The 20,343-nt window shown below is 46.9% G+C and overlaps 1 protein-coding gene across 5 annotated transcripts in view; it reads right to left on the bottom strand.

Moving 5' to 3' along the window:
- Window positions 1-20,343, bottom strand: part of WDR59 (WD repeat domain 59) — a 136,091-nt gene that overhangs the window by 90,778 nt on the left and 24,970 nt on the right. For all 5 annotated transcript variants that reach the window (XM_063945591.1, XM_063945594.1, XM_063945592.1 and 2 more), the window contains exons 3-8: window positions 11,809-11,944; window positions 10,259-10,344; window positions 10,054-10,134; window positions 9,213-9,250; window positions 2,006-2,094; window positions 1,777-1,893 (exon numbers count right to left, since the gene is read on the bottom strand). In XM_063945591.1, the coding sequence (XP_063801661.1) occupies window positions 1,777-1,893; window positions 2,006-2,094; window positions 9,213-9,250; window positions 10,054-10,134; window positions 10,259-10,344; window positions 11,809-11,944 (547 nt within the window). The remainder of the gene's footprint in view (window positions 1-1,776; window positions 1,894-2,005; window positions 2,095-9,212; window positions 9,251-10,053; window positions 10,135-10,258; window positions 10,345-11,808; window positions 11,945-20,343) is intronic.

Below are 20,343 nucleotides of genomic sequence, written 5' to 3' on the forward strand. Positions count from 1 at the left end.
ATGTCACTCCCTGTCATGTACAGCCCTGACCTCACTATACTCTGTGCGGCTGGGGTACTCCGCTCCTCCCACTATATAACTCTCAGTCTGTGGCTTCCTGCTGCCTCCATTCCTCTCCTCACATCATGTCACTGCCCCTGTTACATGCAGCCCTGTACACACTAACACATCACTCATCTCCTGATATACTCTGTGCTGCTGGGGACCCTGCTCCTCCCACTATATAACACTCAATATGGTGTCCTGCTGCCTCCATTCCCCTCCTCACATCATGTTACTAACACAGACATATGCAGCCCTGTCCTCACTGACACATCACTCATTGCCTGATATACTCTGTGCTGCTGGGGACCCTGCTCCTCTCACTATATAACACTCAGTCTGGTGTCCTGCTGCCTCCATTCCCCTACCTCACATCATGTTACTAATACAGACATATGCAGCCCTGTCCTCACTGACACATCACTCACTCTGTGCTGCTGGGGACCCTGCTCCTCTCACTATATAACACTCAGTCTGGTGTCCTGCTGCCTCCATTCCCCTCCTCACATCATGTTACTAACACAGACATATGCAGCCCTGTCCTGTGAGTGGATGTTGGCATTTTGTTGATTTAATGTCTACAGGTTTCTGTATTCAAATATGTGAGCAAGACAAGACTTGTTAACTGAATGCAATAGATTGCCCACACACTAACCTAGTAATACCAGTAAACAGAGGACAATTAAACACAATGGGGGTCATTCCGAGTTGTTCGCTCTGTATTTTTTTCTCGCAACGGAGCGATTAGTCGCTAATGCGCATGCGCAATGTCCGCAGTGCGACTGCGCCAAGTAAATTTGCTATGCAGTTAGGTATTTTACTCACGGCATTACAAGGTTTTTTCTTCGTTCTGGTGATCGTAATGTGATTGACAGGAAGTGGGTGTTTCTGGGCGGAAACTGGCCGTTTTATGGGTGTGTGAGAAAAAACGCTAGTTTCTGGGAAAAACGCGGGAGTGGCTGGAGAAACGGAGGAGTGTCTGGCCGAACGCTGGGTGTGTTTGTGACGTCAAACCAGGAACGACAAGCACTGAACTGATCGCAGATGCCGAGTAAGTCTGGAGCTACTCAGAAACTACTAAGAAGTGTCTATTCGCAATTCTGCTAATCTTTCGTTCGCAATTTTGATAAGCTAAGATTCACTACCAGTAGGCGGCGGCTTAGCGTGTGCAAAGCTGCTAAAAGCAGCTAGCGAGCGAACAACTCGGAATGAGGGCCAATATCAACACTTTTCACATATGAAGCATGAAATAAAAAATCAATTATGAAAACGTGCAGCTAGTTCTCGCCTGTGTTTACATCGTTGAAGTAAGTTTGCATTTTCTTCTAAATGTCAGATGTTACTTTCAGTGCATTAAATAATCTTTCCAAAATAAACAAAAAAATAAATTACGATCAGGTCTCGAAGGGTGGCAACATAGGACAAAAACTGCAATTACAAGCGTACCAGGCTAGTTGAGCTTGTTGAGACATTGCTAGCTCTCTCTCCGAGATCGACAAATATGAAGTCCGTACAGAGTATTTCTGTTACCTATGAAACTGCAAGGCAATCAGGCATGCTTAAGAATGTGTTCAATTGCCTATTACTATAAACGTGATCCCACCTGCATTAACATTCAAGGATGTTGGCATGTAATCCCTACACTAATCCACCCAATCCCATGCTACAGTCCTATAACCTGGGTCCCTGGGACTGACGTGTTGTTTAATGGAAATGTCAGAAGAAGAATATTACCTTGACCGAGTTGTCTTGGCTGGAGGTTGCTAGGACGTATTCATTGTCTGGGTGCCAGTCCAGTCCATGGATCTTATATAAATGGGCAGCGATGTATTCCACCGCAGTGCTTGGTTTCTGGAACACATAGCGGATAGTATTTAGTTAGAGTTGGATTACAATGACCTACCTCAGCTGACAGAGATGTACCAGATATGTTACACGCATTACACCCACGGAGGAGACTTACTCTCCGGTCCCAGATCCGCACGTCTCCATCATGACTGGTTGCCAGACAGTTTGCGTTCTTTTTGTTCCACTTCACCTGTGATGCGCCCGCTGTATAAGAGAGAGACGTTTCTCATTGCTAAAGGGTAACATGATTTATAGCTGCAATACTGTAGGATAAAAAAAATAACCCATAGAACATTCCCCATAAGCTTAAACAGACACAGAGGACATTACTTCCCATGCAATGTTTTGGGTGCCTGTCAGATGAATCGAGGACTCCCTGATACTCCCACTCCCAGGTATTTCAGCCACACAGGGGGCAATTCAGATGTTTTTTTTTGGGCGCCCATCGGAGCATTTCAACTGATCGGGGGCGCCTGTTGCTTTTTATGCACCCAAACAGATTGGAGTTTAGCCGCAAATAGCGAATGATCCCATCTAAAGTCCCGGACTTCGCACATATTTCTTCTCGCACCTCAGGAGGCTACGAGAAGAAATGTCACCCCCACGGCTAATGGGCATCTAAACGGAGCAACCACTGAATTGCTCAGTTTGCACCCCCTAATGGTAGCTGTGGGTGAAAACAATTGAATCAGCCCCTTATAGTCTGGTCCTCAGCTGTGGGGTCAATACACAATGTGAGTTCTGAACATGTTAAAAATAAGAATTTACTTACCGATAATTCTATTTCTCGGAGTCCGTAGTGGATGCTGGGGTTCCTGAAAGGACCATGGGGAATAGCGGCTCCGCAGGAGACAGGGCACAAAAAGTAAAGCTTTCCGATCAGGTGGTGTGCACTGGCTCCTCCCCCTATGACCCTCCTCCAAGCCTCAGTTAGGTACTGTGCCCGGACGAGCGTACACAATAAGGGAGGAATTTTGAATCCCGGGTAAGACTCATACCAGCCACACCAATCACACCGTACAACTTGTGATCTAAACCCAGTTAACAGTATGATAACAGAGGAGCCTCTGAAAGATGGCTCCCTACAACAATAACCCGAATTAGTTAACAATAACTATGTACAATTATTGCAGATAATCCGCACTTGGGATGGGCGCCCAGCATCCACTACGGACTCCGAGAAATAGAATTATCGGTAAGTAAATTCTTATTTTCTCTATCGTCCTAGTGGATGCTGGGGTTCCTGAAAGGACCATGGGGATTATACCAAAGCTCCCAAACGGGCGGGAGAGTGCGGATGACTCTGCAGCACCGAATGAGAGAACTCCAGGTCCTCCTTAGCCAGAGTATCAAATTTGTAAAATTTTACAAACGTGTTCTCCCCTGACCACGTAGCTGCTCGGCAAAGTTGTAATGCCGAGACCCCTCGGGCATCCGCCCAAGATGAGCCCACCTTCCTTGTGGAGTGGGCCTTTACAGATTTAGGCTGTGGCAGGCCTGCCACAGAATGTGCAAGTTGGATTGTGCTACAGATCCAACGAGCAATCGTCTGCTTAGACGCAGGAGCACCCATCTTGTTGGGTGCATACAATATAAACAACGAGTCAGATTTTCTGACTCCAGCTGTCCTTGCAATATATATTTTCAATGCTCTGACAACGTCCAGTAACTTGGAGTCCTCCAAGTCACTTGTAGCCGCAGGCACTACAATAGGCTGGTTCAGATGAAATGCTGACACCACCTTAGGGAGAAAATGCGGACGAGTCCGCAGTTCCGCCCTGTCCGAATGGAAAATCAGATATGGGCTTTTGTAAGATAAAGCTGCCAGTTCTGACACTCTCCTGGCCGAAGCCAGGGCTAGTAGCATGGTCACTTTCCATGTGAGATATTTCAAATCCACATTTTTTAGTGGTTCAAACCAATGAGATTTTAGAAAATCCAAAACCACATTGAGATCCCACGGTGCCACTGGAGGCACCACAGGAGGCTGTATATGCAGCACTCCCTTAACAAAAGTCTGGACTTCAGGGACTGAAGCCAATTCTTTCTGGAAGAAAATCGACAGGGCCGAAATTTGAACCTTAATAGATCCCAATTTGAGACCCATAGACAATCCTGATTGCAGGAAATGTAGGAATCGACCCAGATGAAATTCCTCCGTCGGAGCACTCCGATCCTCGCACCACGCAACATATTTTCGCCAAATGCGGTGATAATGTTGCACGGTTACTTCCTTCCTTGCTTTAATCAAAGTAGGAATGACTTCTTCCGGCATGCCTTTTTCCTTTAGGATCCGGCGTTCAACCGCCATGCCGTCAAACGCAGCCGCGGTAAGTCTTGAAACAGACAGGGACCCTGCTGAAGCAAGTCCCTCCTTAGAGGTAGAGGCCACGGATCTTCCGTGATCATCTCTTGAAGTTCCGGGTACCAAGTCCTTCTTGGCCAATCCGGAACCACTAGTATCGTTCTTACGCCTCTTTGCCGTATAATTCTCAATACTTTTGGTATGAGAGGCAGAGGAGGAAACACATACACCGACTGGTACACCCAAGGCGTTACCAGCGCGTCCACAGCTATTGCCTGCGGATCTCTTGACCTGGCGCAATACCTGTCCAGTTTTTTGTTGAGGCGAGACGCCATCATGTCCACCATTGGTCTTTCCCAACGGGTTACCAGCATGTGGAAGACTTCTGGATGAAGTCCCCACTCTCCCGGGTGAAGGTCGTGTCTGCTGAGGAAGTCTGCTTCCCAGTTGTCCACTCCCGGGATGAACACTGCTGACAGTGCTATCACATGATTCTCTGCCCAGCGAAGAATCCTTGCAGCTTCTGCCATTGCACTCCTGCTTCTTGTGCCGCCCTGTCTGTTCACATGGGCGACTGCCGTGATGTTGTCCGACTGGATCAACACCGGTTTTCCCTGAAGCAGAGGTTCTGCCTGGCTTAGAGCATTGTAGATTGCTCTTAGTTCCAGAATGTTTATGTGAAGAGACGTTTCCACGCTCGTCCACACTCCCTGGAAGTTTCTTCCTTGTGTGACTGCTCCCCAGCCTCTCAGGCTGGCGTCCGTGGTCACCAGGATCCAATCCTGTATGCCGAATCTGCGGCCCTCCAATAGATGAGCACTCTGCAACCACCACAGAAGAGATACCCTTGTACTTGGAGACAGGGTTATCCGCTGGTGCATCTGAAGATGCGACCCTGACCATTTGTCCAACAGATCCCTCTGGAAAATTCTTGCGTGGAATCTGCCGAATGGAATTGCTTCGTAAGAAGCCACCATTTTTCCCAGGACTCTTGTGCATTGATGTACAGACACCTTTCCTGGTTTTAGGAGGTTCCTGACAAGCTCGGATAACTCCTTGGCTTTTTCCTCCGGGAGAAAAACCTTTTTCTGAACCGTGTCCAGAATCATCCCTAGGAACAGCAGACGAGTTGTTGGCATTAACTGGGATTTTGGAATATTCAGAATCCACCCGTGCTGTTTTAGCACTTCTTGAGACAGTGCTAATCCCATCTCTAGCTGTTCTCTGGACCTTGCCCTTATCAGGAGATCGTCCAAGTATGGGATAATTAATACGCCTTTTCTTCGAAGAAGAATCATCATCTCGGCCATTACCTTTGTAAAGACCCGAGGTGCCGTGGACAATCCGAACGGCAGCGTCTGAAACTGATAGTGACAGTTTTGTACGACGAACCTGAGGTACCCCTGGTGTGAGGGGTAAATTGGAACGTGGAGGTACGCATCCTTGATGTCCAAGGATACCATAAAGTCCCCTTCTTCCAGGTTCGCTATCACTGCTCTGAGTGACTCCATCTTGAACTTGAACTTCTTTATGTACAGGTTCAATGACTTCAGATTTAGAATAGGTCTTACCGAGCCATCCGGCTTCGGTACCACAAATAGAGTGGAATAATACCCCTTTCCTTGTTGTAGAAGAGGTACCTTGACTATCACCTGCTGAGAGTACAGCTTGTGAATGGCTTCCAAGACCGTCTCCCTTTCGGAGGGGGACGTTGGTAAAGCAGACTTCAGGAAACGGCGAGGTGGATCTGTCTCTAGTTCCAACCTGTATCCCTGAGATATTATCTGCAGGATCCAGGGATCTACCTGCGAGTGAGCCCACTGCGCGCTGAAATTCTTGAGACGACCGCCCACCGCCCCCGAGTCCGCTTGAGAAGCCCCAGCGTCATGCTGAGGCTTTTGTAGAAGCGGGGGAGGGCTTCTGTTCCTGGGAAGGAGCTGCCTGTTGCGGTCTCTTCCCCCTTCCTCTGCCTCGTGGCAGATATGAATATCCCTTTGCTCTCTTGTTTTTAAAGGAACGAAAGGGCTGCGGTTGAAAAGTCGGTGTCTTTTTCTGTTGGGGAGTAACTTGAGGTAAAAAGGTGGATTTCCCGGCTGTAGCCGTGGCCACCAAATCTGATAGACCGACTCCAAATAACTCCTCCCCTTTATACGGCAAAACTTCCATATGCCGTTTTGAGTCCGCATCGCCTGACCACTGTCGCGTCCATAAACTTCTTCTGGCCGAAATGGACATAGCACTTACCCGTGATGCCAGTGTGCAGATATCCCTCTGTGCATCACGCATATAAAGAAATGCATCCTTTATTTGCTCTAAAGACAGTAAAACATTGTCCCTATCCAGGGTATCAATATTTTCAATCAGGGACTCTGACCAAGCTACTCCAGCACTGCACATCCAGGCTGTCGCTATAGCTGGTCGTAGTATAACACCTGTATGTGTGTATATACTTTTTTGGATATTTTCCATCCTCCTATCTACTGGATCTTTAAGTGCGGCCGTCTCAGGAGAGGGTAACGCCACTTGTTTAGATAAGCGTGTGAGCGCCTTGTCCACCCTAGGAGGTGTTTCCCAGCGCGCCCTAACCTCTGGCGGGAAAGGGTATAAAGCCAATAACTTCTTTGAAATTAGCATCTTTTTATCGGGGGCAACCCACGCTTCATCACACACCTCATTTAGTTCTTCTGATTCAGGAAAAACTATAGGTAGTTTTTTCACACCCCACATAATACCCTGTTTAGTGGTACCTGTAGTATCAGCTAAATGTAACGCCTCCTTCATTGCCAAAATCATATAACGTGTGGCCCTACTGGAAAATACGGTTGATTCGTCACCGTCGCCACTGGAATCAGTGCCTGTGTCTGGGTCTGTGTCGACCGACTGAGGCAAAGGGCGTTTTACAGCCCCTGACGGTGTTTGAGGCGCCTGGACAGGCACTAATTGATTGTCCGGCCGTCTCATGTCGTCAAACGACTGCTTTAGCGTGTTGACACTATCCCGTAATTCCATAAATAAAGGCATCCATTCTGGTGTCGACCCCCTAGGAGGTGACATCCCCATATTTGGCAATTGCTCCGCCTCCACACCAATATCGTCCTCATACATGTCGACACACACGTACCGACACACAGCAGACACACAGGGAATGCTCTTAACGAAGACAGGACCCGACTAGCCCTTTGGGGAGACAGAGGGAGAGTCTGCCAGCACACACCAAAGCGCTATATATATGACAGGGATAGCCTTATAATAAGTGCTCCCTGTATAGCTGCTTTTATAATATAATTTTTGCCACTATTTTGCCCCCCCTCTCTTGTTTTACCCTGTTTCTGTAGTGCAGTGCAGGGGAGAGACCTGGGAGCCGTCCTGACCAGCGGAGCTGTGTAAGGAAAATGGCGCTGTGTGCTGAGGAGATAGGCCCCGCCCCTTTTACGGCGGGCTCGTCTCCCGCTCTTTAGTGGATTCTGGCAGGGGTTAAATATCTCCATATAGCCCCCGGAGGCTATATGTGAGGTATTTTTTAGCCAAATAGGTTTTCATTTGCCTCCCAGGGCGCTCCCCTCCCAGCGCCCTGCACCCTCAGTGACTGCCGTGTGAAGTGTGCTGAGAGGAAAATGGCGCACAGCTGCAGTGCTGTGCGCTACCTTTAGAAGACTGAGGAGTCTTCTGCCGCCGATTCTGGACCTCTTCTTGTTTCAGCATCTGCAAGGGGGCCGGCGGCGAGGCTCCGGTGACCATCCAGGCTGTACCTGTGATCGTCCCTCTGGAGCGGATGTCCAGTAGCCAAGAAGCCAATCCATCCTGCACGCAGGTGAGTTCACTTCTTCTCCCCTAAGTCCCTCGTTGCAGTGATCCTGTTGCCAGCAGGACTCACTGTAAAATAAAAAACCTAAGCTAAACTTTTCTAAGCAGCTCTTTAGGAGAGCCACCTAGATTGCACCCTTCTCGGCCGGGCACAAAAATCTAACTGAGGCTTGGAGGAGGGTCATAGGGGGAGGAGCCAGTGCACACCACCTGATCGGAAAGCTTTACTTTTTGTGCCCTGTCTCCTGCGGAGCCGCTATTCCCCATGGTCCTTTCAGGAACCCCAGCATCCACTAGGACGATAGAGAAATCAGGTATAACTAAAGCAGAGCTAAGATGTAATGCAGGAATTAGCCAGGCCACGCTAGGATATCATGGACGCCACCGAGCGCACAAGACGCAGAAGATGAAAGGCTGCCGATCTCAGGTCAAGGAGACAAGCATACACTGGAGTGATTACACCTATTGGGTTTAGTATGAAATACCTACCGATGGTCAAAATACAGACACGGGCAAATTATGGACATTTAAAATATTGACAAGGTCAAAATACCGACATATAAAATGTTGACAGGTCAAAAAGTATACACAAGTTTTTTTAAAAAAAATTGTGTATGTCAACATAGGTCGACATGGACACTGTATAAGTGTACCGCGTGTGCTCGCCATGCTGCGCTCGGCACACTATTATATTCCCCCTCCAGGTCCACTGGGATGGTAAAGTATGAACAAGTCGGATTTCATTGGAAAAATTCATGAAAAACTCATGTCGACTTTTTGACATGTCGACATTTTAAAGGTTGGTATTTTGACCTTTCGGTATTCTAAATGTCGGTATTTTGACCGTCGGTCAATGGTTGTCTGTATTTTGATAGTCGGTAATTGACCGCATCCCCACCTATTTTACCAGGTAAGTATAATTCACTGAAGAGAGGACAACACAGCGCAAATACGAGCTCAAGGGATTTTGTTGTTCTTTAAAGCTTCACTTTATTAAATGCACACATCTACCAAGAGACACAGCTACCCATGGTTTCCATGGTCTTTTTAGGGTGCATCACCCCCTACCCCAACCACTTAAGGAACTAATAATGCTAATAATAATAATAATAATAAAGCACAAATAAGTCAGTAACAGAAGTGACTAGATGAACCAGCTGACCTGCAATAATTACTGACAACAATAATAAAACGGTTGGATTGCAACACTAACCCACAGCGGACAGCGACACTGCCGGTTTCCTGGTGTCCCTGAAGAAAGAAAGAAACAGAATACAGATCCATTACCTGATTCTAGTAACGGCGTAGCATGGGACATGCAAAGGACACCAACACTTTTACAAGCGTCTTTTGCAAATATAGAAATGAAATTATTTTTCTTACTGAATTTTTCAATCAAATGCAAAAAATTGAAAATTTTAACTTAATGCAGATTTGTCATCTGTAAACTATACAATAAAAAAACAAAAAATGGGCTCTGTATAACCACGTTACATATATGGGTACACTGAGCGCGAGGTCCTGTAGAAATCTCACAATATCACTGGCTTTTGTCCACACCCCGTAGAGGAGTTAGCAGAAATAAGCTATGTTTCACCTATAGTAACTCCGGGAGCTAACAACGAACTGAGGGGGTTATTCAGAGTTGTTAGCAAACCCAAAAAAGTTACCAATTGGGCAAACCATGTTGCACTGCAGGTGGGGCAGATGTAACATGTGCAGAGAGAGTTAGGTTTGGGTGGGTTATTTTGTTTCTGTGCAGGGTAAATACTGGCTGCTTTATTTTTACACTGCAATTTAGATTTCAGTTTAAACACACCCCACTCTCTCTGCACTTGTTACATCTGCCCCACCTGCAGTGCACCATGCTTTTGCCCAATTGCTAACTTTTTTGGTTTGCTAAAAATTGAATAACCCCCTGAATCCAACCATCGTGTGAGTTAGAGCTTTATATTCTTTCTTAAACTGAGCTCCGTACATGCCTGTATAGAGGTGGTATTAATGAGCGTGTGTCCAACCGACATATAGATATGTGGGATGGTCATTCTGCTTACTTGATGTCCCAGATGTAAATGTAGGTGTCAATCGAGCTGGTGACCAGTACTTCCGGTTCAAACACCGACCAGTCCAGATCACTGTAGGGGAAACACACAGGTCACACTGACCTCAAGACATGAAAAAGCATTCAGAGTACAAGCAGAATACTTTGGACCAAGGATGGCCACAAGAGGGCGCTGGCTTCAATGAGATATGTCAAACCTGATAACTCGGGTATGTCCCTGCAAGGACGTGCCAATGTCGCCGATGCCGTCCTTCCACTGGTAGAGGTCCACCCGCTGGTTACTCTGGAAAAGAGAAAAAGAAATGGAATTAGAGGATAACCACTACCATAAAACTGAAGTCCTCATTAGTCTGATATATGCAGCTTACACCTAAGGGGGTTGCCTGGAACCTGAACTAGACATGGCATTTCTTCTGGAAATTCCCTGTTTGTACGTTTGGGCTCTTCTATTGGAAGCTATATTCCTGATCTCATAACATGGGCAGTGATTAAAATGGTGCTGAGTTAAAACAAACAGCTGAAATGATAAAGCAAAACAGGTCAGTTTAACTTGCTGTTACATCTAAAGGTCTAATTCACACCTGACTGTAGATGTGCGAAACAATGCACATCTACGATCAAAATCTTTGACATGGGGGGGCTCCCAGGCACAGGGCAAGTCAACCCCGCATGCGGGGTCTTGCCCCCCCCCCCAGTCCCCCCCTCCTCCACTGCAGACATGCGAAATCATCACATGGCGGCGAAGCTTTCGCACCTGCCGAGTAGCTCCCTGCCTACAGCCCATGTTTTTGGCCGCAGCGGCTGTGTGTGAAGTCCCGCAGCCGCCGTGACCCGCCTGCAACAAAGGCGTGTCCAAACCACGCCCCCCCCCCAACGCCGCCAACACGCCCCTGACTGCCTCTGTCTGTCAATCAAGGAAAGGCAATCGCACAAGTGAGATGCGGTCGCATTTCACTGTGTGCGCATGTGCAGTGTGCCTTCTACGCATGCATACACTGCACTGGCCTCTAACCTGGGTACGCTGCGTGACCTGAGTTAGGACCTAAGTCCATGCCCCAAATAGTTGAAAACCTAGGAGGCTGTCACACTTCAGCCTATACAATGCAGTGATACGTGCAATAAACACAATATAGAAGATGACATAAGCCAAGAAGTGGGGTGGGATGGGGGGGGGATGAAACAATGAGTAGGACATATAGCAACTTAGGAAGTCCAGAGAGGTTCCACTGTGGTGTCGTGTTCAGGATGCCGCTTGCTCTATTTATTTGGGCTACCACAAGTGACCATATCCTCTGGTGCCACCTTGCCCGTCAGCGCGTCTTAACCACTGCATGTCAGACACATCTTATAAACGTTTCCCCCGGCATTTAGAAATTAGACATTTGAGTCTATTTTTACCTACTGATATTAAGACCAGTATTAGGCATAAACAGGTTAATAATGAGAAAGGCTGATGCCAGGGATAGACGGGAAACATTATCATTAATACATGAAGTATTTCTACCTTTATATTATGTAATAGGGGATCAGCTGGACATCACTGGTCTCTGTATCTCTCAGATGTCTGGCCATTACAGAATATAATTATATTATATTATATATATTATTAATTATTATTTTTAATGATATTATATTATAATATTATAATTATAATATTACAGAATACCTCAATAGAAGAGGTAATAACTGTGCCTGCTGTACTCCGCCCCGGTCTATACACCCACTATCCAAGACCCGGGCCACTTACAGAAGCAGCAAAAAAGTGAGAGTAGCTTTCATGGGGGTTCCACTGCACCGCGCCAATGTCCCACTTGCTTTGCCGGGAGATTTTTCGGTGCCCGTCGTTGGGTGTCTCCAAGTTCACAATGTACAGAAAGCGGCGCCTGTTGGAAACAGAGATGACGGGCGTGAACGGGCGTTCCCAGTGAGGGTGAAAACAACATATTTGCGTATTAGAAGAGTTTACAACTGAGCTGAGGATGCAGACCTTAACCCAGCGGTAACAAAGAAGAGCGTTATACCTAGAGGTAGATAGATGCATGCAGAGCAGTTTAGCCTCATGTGAACACACAGCTCCCATTCAGAAGAACAGATGTCAGGTAGGTGCCATTTCTTACAGCCCTGTGTGCCAATACTATACCCGCCAGTGACTGCAGCATAGCAAGACATTATACCTAAACAGGTCACTTCTCCCATCATGAGATCTTCTGCTTATCACATCAGGGGGTTATTTAGAGTTTTTAGCAAACCAAATCAAAAGTTAACAACTGGGCAAAACCATGATGCATTGCAGGTGGGGCAGATATAACATGTGCAGAGAGAGTTAGATTTGAGTGGGGTGTGTTCAAACTGAAATCTAAATTGCAGTGTAAAAATAAAGCAGCCAGTATTTACCCTGCACATAAATATAACCCACCCAAATCTAACTCTCTCTGCACATGTTACATCTGCCCCACCTGCAGTACAACATGGTTTTGCCCAACTTGTAACATTTTTGGTTTGCTAACAACTCTGAACCCCCCCCCCCATAATGTGCTATAGACTGGCACTGCTTCCCACTAACGGTGCAAGTGACATCGGTGGGTTTGAAAGTGTTAATTACTGCCCCTCACATCCTTCATATACCGGAGACTCAGTAAACTGCCTCCAACTCTTTGTTATATGCGATTATATTACAAAGGAAGCGCAGCTGGTTACCAAACACTGATACCGAGTCACACGTCTAATAGGCCTCATACTCCAGATTATAACGGAGATGAAGGCTACAGGTTAGTACAGAGTCTAGATGAGAGCTCCAGGCCAGAATGGTTTTCATATAGCATTTATCAGCGATATAGGGGGTCATTCCGACCTGTTCGCACGCTGCCGTTTTTCGCAGCGCAGCAATCAGGTCACTACTGCGCATGTGTATGCACCGCAATGTGCGGGTACATAGCGGATCATTGCTGAGCGATGGATTTAACGAAGAATCCATTCGCACAGCCGATCGCAAGGAGATTGACAGGAAGAAGGCGTTTGTGGGTGTCAACTCACCGTTTTCTGGGAGTGTTTGGAAAAACGCAGACGTGTCCAAGCGTTTGCAGGGCGGGTGTCTGACGTCAATTCGGGAACCAGACAGGCTGAAGTGTTCGCAGCGGCTGAGTAAGTTCAGACCTAACTCAATGTTTTTGCAGAGCTCGGCTGCACAGGCGTTCGCACACTTGCAAAGTGAAAATACACCTGATCGTAGCTGTGCTAAATTCCGACCTGATCGTAGCTGTGCTAAATTTAGCACAGCTACGACCACTTACACTGGCATGCGGGGGGACGCCCAGCACAGAACTAGTCTGCCCCGCATGTCAGGTCGCCCCCCTCCCCCCCCCCCGCCCGCACAAGTACAAAAGCATCGCACAGCGGCGATGCTTTTGTACTTGTAGAGTAACTCCCGGCCAGCGCAGTTACTCAACGTCCGGCTGACTGCCCTGAGTCAGCCGGACGTTGGCCGAACTGTGCCCCTAAAACGCTGTGCTGCCCCCTCCCGTCAATCAGGCAGAGGCAATCACTAGGCAACGACGGACGCCGGTGCATGCGCAGTTCTGACCCGATCGCACCGCTGCGAACAATTGCAGCGTGCGATCGCGTCGGAATGACCCCCATAGTTGGCGACTATCTGATCGCAGCGCTGAAAAAAGTAGCTAGCGAGCGATCAACTCAGAATGACCCCCATAGTCTTACAGAACAATATTATGAAATGACTCACAGTAAATGTATTTATTCAAGACAGAAATGAACAAAAAAAAAAAAAGTGGGGATTACAAATAATTTATGCGCATTATAACATAATAAATAAGGCATTTTACGCTCAGCATGTGAGCTAGAGTCCAGCGCGTCAGCGTTCTCTTCCAGCAGCCACTACTACTTGGGAAAATACATGTCCGGGTGATGGAATTTACCTGCCAACTTTAGGAGGCAATATTTTAATATTACACATAAGGTTTTAGAGCAGAACAGATAGTTGCCAGTGAGCAAAGTCTTCCATATAAGAGTGTGCCAAGGATTTCTGAAGATGACAAGTAAAACAAATTCTAATTTGGACAGTATCACAGCAAATGTCCCCGTCTGTCAGGGAGGCTGAGTTACAGTAGGGATTTGCACAGGACAGACTGTATTCCATCATTTCTCATTAGGGCAAAGAGCGGGTGATGCGGCGGCTTTGTACCGGCTCAGCAATGGGGAAGGCGCAGAGTCAGCACTGGGCACCCTGTCTCATTGTGCATTAGACTTATTGGCGGTGCCCAGGTTTTCAGTCGCTGCCACTGCTATGTACAGAAAAAGCTGATTAAAAGGGCCAGGAAACAGACCAAGGCATTAACCGTATTTTATACTATCCACTGACCTAACAAATCACACTGCAGCAGAAACGCTGTGAGATAGATCACTGTGGGGCCCTGGAAAGTGATCAAGTACCAACCAATCAGCTTATAACTACCTTTATCCAAACACAGCCCATAACATGGCAGGTAGGAGCTGATTGACCAGTACTTTGTCTCTCTCCTCTTTATCACTATCTGAGGTTTAGTACATCTTGCCCTACATGGAAAAACACCTCTGACAATCTCATATACAGGGATCAGAACAGCCAATGGAAGAGGGGGAATTGTACCGGAAAGCGGAATATATGAAGGGCTCATTCACATCTATGCACTGAAAATCACATTACCATTAGGCTGAATGGTTTCTTATGGGTTTGTTGCTACCACTGTGGTCTTAAATGATAATGCTGCATGTAAAATATAAGAGATGTTTTGTTAAATGACTGCTGCTGGTGTAAAATATGACTTATACTGTTATAAGAATTTGCCCACTAGGGGTGCTGTTCAGCGGAGGGCAGATGGGGCAGACACTTGGTTTATTAAAAATGGATTTCCCTCGATTAATAAAAAATAAAAAAATAAAAATGTATATAAGCAAATCAACTTATCGTTTGCCTTCTGGTAAAAGAATAAGCATAACTGTCTACTTGTGGCCTGCAGAGACCCCCCTGACAAGATATTCATCTCAGTTTTAACACCCCCTTCCCTCTGCATACACTGCAATTCAATTGTATGTACGGAAGGTGATTCAATTGGTGGTGAATTATGGTCTGGGGAGCATTTTCATATATTTTTTTACGTTTAACAATCAATCGTCTGTATTTTATTTGCATTAATACTTTTACAGTACAATGGAACAGGGGTCCCAATACATGTTTGTATGGAAAATGAATACGCAGCTGCATTTTTCTAGGTTACGGAACTGCTGATCATCGCAAGTGACGCTGCCACCCCGGAATAAAGATAGACACCCACCGGAACCATCGCAAACGACATAATTACATACTCTTACGCAGCACCGGCGCAATAATGAGGAACATTAACTCCTCGTGTTGCCACCGCTCCAATGTTACCTCCCCCCAAAAGTAGGATTTTGGTACTTACCAGGTAAATCCTTTTCTTTGAATCCATAGGGGTCACTGGAGTACTCTTGGGATATGGACGGGCTTCCGCAGGAACACAGCACTGAATATTTAAATTCAGTAACACTCCACCCCTCCACATCCCCGAGCACTTACTCAGTGTTTTTTACTGAGCCGAACAGGAATTAAGAGAGGTTAATAATGGAGTATTACATATAACATAACTGACAATAACGAAGTTAACCCATAACGTTACTGACAACTAACAGTTGACACCCTAACCAGCACTTGTAACTTGAACCAGTCGGTGAAAATGTGTTACCATAAGATCCTCAGAACTAACCCCAAGTAAGTAAACTGCTCTGGGTGGGCGTCCAGTGACCCCTATGGATTCAAAGAAAAGGATTTACCTGGTAAGTACCAAAATCCTACTTTCTTTTTCATCCACTAGGGGTCACTGGAGTACTCTTGGGACGTACCAAAGCTTCCCCCGTGGGCGGGAGAGCAGTTTGGCACTTGTAACACTAGGCGGCCAAAGCTAGATGCTGATGCCGCAAAAGTATCAAACTTGTAAAAGCGCACAAACGTGTGCACTGAAGACCATGTAGCCGCCCGGCAAAGCTGCGTCGCAGAAGCCCCACGACCAGCTGCCCATGAAGTTCCCACAGAACGTGTGGAATGAGCGGTTACTGACGTAGGCGGTTGTAACCTAGCATGAAGGTAAGCCTGGCGTATGGTCAGTTTTATCCATCTGGATAAAGTTTGTTTAGATGCTGGCCAACCCATCTTGGCAGCATCATAGAGAACAAATAACGTATCCGTCTTACGAACTGAAGACGTTCGGGTTACATAAACGCGTAACGCACGAACCACATCCAGAGTTCCAGACTGTGCTGTCAACACAGGAACTACTATTGGTTGATTGATGTGAAAAGATGACACTACCTTTGGTAAGAAGGCGGGATTCGTCCGAAGTTCCGCTCTGTCATCATGAAACACCAAATACGGTGGCTTGCATGACAAGGCACCCAAATCCGAAACACGCCTTGCCGAAGCTAAGGCTAAGAGAAAAATTGTTTTCCAAGTGAGAAACTTTATATCCACTTGTTGTAAGGGTTCAAAATATGAAGACTGTAAGAACTCCAAAACCAGATTCAAGTCCCATGGCGCTGTAGGTGGAATGAAAGGAGGCTGTACCCTGATTACACCTTGGAGAAAGGTGCGTATAGACGGCAATAGAGCCAATCGTCTTTGAAAGTAAATTGACAAAGCAGATACCTGCACCTTTAGTGTAGATAAACGCAAACCTCCATCTAAGCCTGATTGTAGAAACAACAAAAGGCGGCATAACTTGAAAGCTGATGTCGGAAATTTCCGAGCTTCACACCAACCTATATAGGCACGCCATATTCTGTAATAATGAGCTGCCGTAACCGGCTTCCTAGCTCGTAACATGGTTGGTATAACTGAATCTGGAATGCCCTCTCTTTTTAAGAGGGCGGTCTCAACAGCCACCCCGTCAAACGCAGCCGCGCTAAATCGGGGTAAAGAAAAGGACCCTGTTGTAACAGGTCTGGACGTATCGGGAGCGGCCACGGATCGTCTGCGAGTAATCCTCGAAGATCCGAGAACCAAGCTCTCCGAGGCCAATGAGGCGCCACTAGTATGACTGTGAGCGACTCTCCTTTGATCCGTTTTAGCACCAGAGGGAGCAGCGGAAACGGTGGAAACAGATACACCAGACTGTACGGCCACGCGACAGTGAGAGCATCCACCGCGACTGCCTTTGGATCTCTTGTTCTGGACACATACTGGGGCGTTTGATGATTGTGTCGAGATGCCATCAGGTCCACCTGAGGATAACCCCATCGCTGAACCAACATGTGAAACACTTCTGGATTTAATGACCATTCGCCTGGGTGAAGATCCCGACGACTGAGATAATCCGCTTCCCAGTTGTCCACTCCCGGAATGAACACGGCCGACAATATCACCTGGTGGTATTCTGCCCAATTGAGGATTCGAGCTACTTCCCGCATTGCCATGCGGCTTCTCGTTCCTCCTTGTTTGTTGATGTATGCGACCGCTGTCGCATTGTCCGACTGCACTTGGACAGGCTGAGAGCGAACCATGTGCACCGCTTGTCGTAGCGCATTGAAAATCGCGCGGAGTTCTAGAACATTTATTGACAGCAATTTTTCGTGATCCGCCCAGAGACCCTGGAGCTGACAATTTTGAATTACCGCTCCCCAACCTCTGAGACTGGCGTCCGTAGTTAGAATTATCCAATTGCAAACTCCGAACCGTCTTCCTGCGGTTAAATTGTGTTCCTTGAGCCACCATAGCAGAGAAACTCTTGCTATTGGTGACAACCTCACTCTGTGGTGAATCTGCAGATGCGAGCCCGACCACTGGGCAAGCACGTTCAGCTGAAATGGACGAGAGTGAAATCTCCCGAACTGAAGCGCCTCGAAAGCTGCCACCATTGTGCCTAACAGGCGAATGCACAAGTGTACCGACACTGTGCGTGGTTTGAGTACTAATTGTACTAGATGGCGTAGCATTTGTACTTTCTGTTGTGGTAGGTAAATCCTTTGATTGACCGTATCGAGAATCATACCTAGGAACTGAAGGCGTTGAGACGGAATCAGATGTGATTTCTTGAAATTGACAATCCAACCGTGGTGAACCAATACATTGTAAGTTAGCAGCGCATGTTGGGTAAGTATCTGTTGAGACGGAGCTTTGATGAGCAGATCGTCTAAATACGGAACTATCGTCACTCCCAGGGATCTGAGGTGAGCTATCATCACAGACATTACTTTGGTGAATACCCGAGGCGCTGATGACAGGCCAAACGGCAGAGCCTGAAACTGGTAATGGTTCTGGCGTATTGCAAATCGTAAGAATTTCTGATGAGGCTGCCAAATTGGAATGTGTAAGTACGCATCCTTGAGGTCTAGCGCAATCATAAATTCCTTGGTCTCTAACCCCGCAATCACCGACCGTAGAGACTCCATTTTGAATCTGTAGTAAGTTACGTACTGATTGAGGCCCTTTAAGTTTAATATTGGTCTGACTGAGCCATCCGGCTTCGGGACCACAAACAGGCTTGAATAATAACCCTGACCCTGTTGGTGTACAGGGACCGGAATCAACACTGCCGAATCCAGTAAGGACTGAATGGCAATTTGCAAAACTCTCCTCTTGTCGTCCGACAGAGGCAATCCTGTCTTGAAAAACCGCAGAGGCGGCAGACAGTCGAACTCTATTTTGTAACCTTTTAACACTAAATTGCGAATCCAGCCCTCCGCGGATGTGTGGAACCACGCCCCATGGAACGTCTGAAGGCGTGCTCCCACAATTGGAGAACCGAGATGGGCTGGTAACCCGTCATGCCACTGGCTTGTCGGTAACCTTAGCGTCTTGGCGAGTTGTGTTGGTTTGATGGAAACCACGTCCTCGACCACGTCTAGCAGGCGTGGCTGATCCTCTGCCACGTCCTCGAAAGGGCTGAGGTCTAAAGGATTTGAACGAAGGTCCAGCGTACCTTCTTCTTGGCGCAGGTGGAGGCAATGGTAAGAACACAGACTTACCTCCCGTAGCCTCCTTAATCCATGCGTCCAATTCTGGACCAAACAACTTCTTGCCATCGTAAGGCAACGCCTCTATACTTCGTTTGACCTCTGCCTCCGCTTGATAAGTACGCAGGTAGAGTGCTCTTCGTGCCGTAACTAGCGAAGATGAAATACGAGAAGTGAGCTGACAGACGTCAGTAGACGCTGTACAGAGATACTCTACAGCCTCAATCATTTGATTCACCTGAATTATCAGGTTTTCGTCATGTAAAGCCGATTTGAGTTCTGTAAGCCATATTATGAGCGCCTTAGTGACCCAAATGCCAACCAATCCAGGTCTTAGCATCACACCTGCTGCTACATACATGGATTTAAGCATAGTTTCTATCTTACGATCTGACGGATCTTTAAGCGTAGTAGCTGATGGCACTGGTATGGTTAATTTCTTGGTAAGCTTTGACACTGAAGAATCAACTATTGGTGGATTCTCCCATGTACCCGTTACCGATTCTGGAAACGGATAACTAGACTTAAATCTGCGAGGTATAGAAAACCGTTTATCTGGATTCTGTCTGGATTCTACTAACATCTGATTTAGAGAATCCGACACAGGAAAACTTACTGGCGTCTTCCGTCGTTTAGTAAATATGACCTGATCATTGGTGAGAGGCTGCTCAGCTTCAGGAAACCTTAGCGACTGCCGTACCGCTCTGATGAGATCATCAATGCCGGAACTGTTAACATCCTCGCCGTCTGACTCCACTTCGCCCTCCTCCCCCTCATCGTGTTCCGTGAGGTCTGGGATGGAATCGTCAGACTGCAACATAGCAGACACTGGAAAATCATAAGACATATGAAAATTATCCCGTTTGCCCAAAATGGATTTGGACCCTACGCAAGGCTGAGACGCCTCCGGTAGTTCTGGCGGTCTCACCCTAGACTCAGATCTTAGCGTTTCTCGCTCCAGACGAGCAGCGGTCATTTCAGTCTGAAATTTCTCCAGTACATTTACTAACATACCCCACGGAGGGTCCGGTGATGAAATTGGTTGCAAAACCGGAGCAGAAATGGTATTCTGAACGGAATCCACAAAACATACGTTACATGTGGTAGATCCAACCGGTAACACACTGCCACATACTTTGCAAATATGCTTTTTAGTTTTTGCTGGTGCCTTACTCATTATGGCGACAGACAATACAATACACAAAACACAGACACCTGCACGACTCAGTAAAATAGCAATAAGGTGGCTCTGTATATATATCTG

Source organism: Pseudophryne corroboree, chromosome 11 (assembly GCF_028390025.1).
Source record: "Pseudophryne corroboree isolate aPseCor3 chromosome 11, aPseCor3.hap2, whole genome shotgun sequence".
In the NCBI taxonomy this organism is placed as follows: domain Eukaryota; kingdom Metazoa; phylum Chordata; class Amphibia; order Anura; family Myobatrachidae; genus Pseudophryne; species Pseudophryne corroboree.